This window comes from Diorhabda carinulata, chromosome 4 (genome assembly GCF_026250575.1).
Source record: "Diorhabda carinulata isolate Delta chromosome 4, icDioCari1.1, whole genome shotgun sequence".
Lineage (NCBI taxonomy): Eukaryota > Metazoa > Arthropoda > Insecta > Coleoptera > Chrysomelidae > Diorhabda > Diorhabda carinulata.
The window spans coordinates 952,922-955,693 of record NC_079463.1 but is presented as its reverse complement, the minus strand read 5'-3'; the positions used below and the strand labels follow the sequence as shown (position 1 = coordinate 955,693).

At 28.0% G+C, this 2,772-nt stretch overlaps 2 protein-coding genes across 2 annotated transcripts; both read right to left on the bottom strand.

Moving 5' to 3' along the window:
* Positions 1-808: 808 nt before the first annotated feature.
* Positions 809-1,487, bottom strand: LOC130893195 (NADH dehydrogenase [ubiquinone] 1 beta subcomplex subunit 9). The gene is made up of 3 exons (XM_057799088.1): positions 1,315-1,487; positions 1,110-1,252; positions 809-1,050 (listed from the first exon to the last, which is right to left on the bottom strand). Exons 1-3 carry the CDS (start codon positions 1,410-1,412, stop codon positions 860-862), a joined length of 432 nt encoding a protein of 143 aa, XP_057655071.1. The 5' UTR covers positions 1,413-1,487; the 3' UTR covers positions 809-859.
* A 478-nt stretch (positions 1,488-1,965) lies between these two features.
* On the bottom strand, positions 1,966-2,745 carry LOC130893194 (single-stranded DNA-binding protein, mitochondrial). Its single transcript, XM_057799087.1, has 3 exons — positions 2,647-2,745; positions 2,488-2,593; positions 1,966-2,309 (listed from the first exon to the last, which is right to left on the bottom strand). The coding sequence occupies exons 1-3, from the start codon at positions 2,647-2,649 to the stop codon at positions 1,981-1,983; spliced, it is 438 nt and encodes a 145-aa protein (XP_057655070.1). The 5' UTR covers positions 2,650-2,745; the 3' UTR covers positions 1,966-1,980.
* Between the last annotated feature and the right edge of the window lie 27 nt (positions 2,746-2,772).

Genomic DNA, 2,772 nt, shown 5'->3' with positions numbered 1-2,772 from the left:
GTTTAAGCAATGTTGCCAGGTTTACTTTTTATATTCTACAGAAATCATTCCACATATGAAAACGATTTTGATATCGTTTCTTATCATCTTCGTTGATTAATTTAATCATAAGTTATTTTTCAATAGCGTATCTAGTAAATTTAATTATTTCAAATACAGCTGTAACGTGCTTGGTTATTATTTGTTTTTAACGGCTAGAATCAATTCAGAATTAATAAAGAACCCATAGACATAGTAGATTATTATCTGTGATCTTAATCTGATCACTTTTCTACTTAATACAATCCATACATCAAAAATAAGTTATTTAGATGAAATTTCTATGAAATATTACCAACTATAAATTAATTAACGTTTTAGAAACATATATTTAAGGTATAAGCTGTAGGATCATAGAAATATAGTACTAGACTTATACGTATATTTTCTATGTTGAAAAGTTTTGCCAACTTTAGAAAGAGAAAGCCCCTGGTCCAAGATAGAATATTTTAGTTTTACTGTACGTTGATTGGTGGAATGAGTTAAAGGAATAGAAGAAGCATTTGACAGAGATAACTATATCTGGTTCTTATGTTGGAACACCAATTTCATCGAATTCGCAGTGTAGTAATACTAAGTCTATGATCGAGCTTAAAATGACGTCATAGTTGATAGCAAATGTTCCCCATGATGAAATTAATGGAGACATAATTTTATGGATATACCTCGTATATGAATCAGTTTTTAAATAATCACTATTTTGTTGGGAATAAGAAAAATAGCAAACAACCAGAAATAATTTTATAATATTACCAATAATAAAAAAAAGTTTTGTTTTAAAATCGTTTATTTAACGTGTATCTACAAATATTAAATAAATTTAATGTGGACTAAAAGTTGAATCTTTTCCATATTTTTCTTCCCAAAGTTTGACATATTCTTTTTTCCTCTGTTCCCTTCTGGCAAAATATTCAGGATATTGAGCTTTTTCCAGAGGATGCCAGTAGTCTAATACCCAATCCGGAGGTGGTACTTCTCTTCCATAAGCTACACCTCCAGGAGATTCGGGAACTGTAATACATTATTCCTATAAAAACTTATAAAGCGACATTAACAGAATCATAACTCACATTTTCGTGGGTGCCAGTGTTGTTTGTCAAATAACTCAGCTTCTCCTTTGGCAATTAAATCTTTAGCAATTCTGATATCGGAAATTTTTTTATTTTCGTCGAATCTTTGTCTCATCAATACAGCGTAGTATCTGTAAACTTCTCTAAAAAAAATAAAAAGCAGTGTATAAATTATATAACATAATCTGATCTAATATTTATATACCTACGATCGTACCAATTTTCTAGCATGCGAAGAGACCTTTTATACAAACTTTGAACTCTCGCTTTATGAGTTATCAAACCCGTTAAAGAACCCGACATTATTTTATATTAAATAATATTATTTAATTAATATTATGACACTGACACACTACATATGATTATACGTGACAATTGACATTTAATTTAACCATAGAATACTTGTATTTGGCACATGTCAATAGAGAAATATCATAAAAACACAAGTCATAGAAAAACTTATAAATTAAAATTATAGCTTCGAATTTTATTTTATTAGTGAATTTTCAGTGATTGAATAGTGAAAATTGTTATTTTGTTTTATTTTTCTCAACTTTTTAACAGAAACGTATGTTATCATTCTTCTTTTTTATTCTTGTACGTCTTTTGTCAATACTGCTTTCAATCAATAATAAAACGTGTATGAATTAATAACCAGAAATCTAAATAATCATCATATACCGACCAAAAGTAGAATAATCAAAGCCACTTACGTAAACCGTCTATAAAATTAAGGGCTTGTGATGTTCCAAATATGGACATATTTTAATTAAAATAATCATTTATTTACAAAAAAAGGGTCAAACAGAATAAAAAAATTGATTTAATAAAAGAGTTTATTAATAAAAAAAACTAATTTCTAAAAATATTTTTATTGTTGTGAATTAAAGAAAATAACATCATCAGCTGCTATAGCTGTTGTTGTTCTCGGTTTTCCATCTTCACCGCGGACTTCTCCATAAGTAATTCTACCATTAACGTGAACTCTCTGACCTTTCTTTAGGTAATTGAGTATAGTTTCTCGAAGACCTGGTTTAAAACAAACTATTCTATGCCATTCAGTCCTTTGCATAAATTCGCCGGATTCGTATCTATAATTAGTATGTGTTGCTAAAGAAAAAACTGCAATCGGATGTTCTTCTGTACCTTTTTTCTGAGGATCTGCCCCTACTCTACCAAGCAATTGAACTGAATTTATTGCTTAAATAGAATAGATAACATCAGTACGTAATTAATCAAAAATATTAACATTATATCAACAATCAATATTCTCGATTAAAAATTACACAAAGTAGACAAATAAACACTTAATAGTAAAATTGTAAAACGTGAATAAAACATATAATACAACAAAAAACTATTTAATATTTGTACTAACTTTTTTCTATTCTGGCTGGTTCCTGTGTACTAGTTGTAGCTTTACGAATTATATCTAAATACAATATCGGTTTCTTATTTAACATTGAAGATATACTTTTTAGGGCCTAAAATTAAAATTTGTTAATAATTAGAACGTTTATTAAAGTCAGTAACAAACCATTTTAAACTAAAAATCAGATCTTAATAATTTTTTACCACCTAGTTTATTTCTTCTTCTTTTTTATTTAAAACCGTATGTCAAATACATCGAGTATAATGACAGGAAGACGAAGCAATACACCGT

What these genes read in the sequence shown, in the direction of transcription:
- LOC130893195 (XM_057799088.1), bottom strand. Translation starts at nt 1,412, where the DNA reads ATGTCGGGTTCTTTAACGGGTTTGATAACTCATAAAGCGAGAGTTCAA. An exon ending in GAAAATTGGTACGATCGTAG is followed by an intron (nt 1,253 to 1,314) that starts GTATATAAATAT and finishes TATTTTTTTTAG; the next exon opens with AGAAGTTTACAGATACTACG. An exon ending in ACACTGGCACCCACGAAAAT is followed by an intron (nt 1,051 to 1,109) that starts GTGAGTTATGAT and finishes AATGTATTACAG; the next exon opens with TTCCCGAATCTCCTGGAGGT.
- LOC130893194 (XM_057799087.1), bottom strand. An exon ending in ACCAGCCAGAATAGAAAAAA is followed by an intron (nt 2,310 to 2,487) that starts GTTAGTACAAAT and finishes ATTCTATTTAAG; the next exon opens with CAATAAATTCAGTTCAATTG.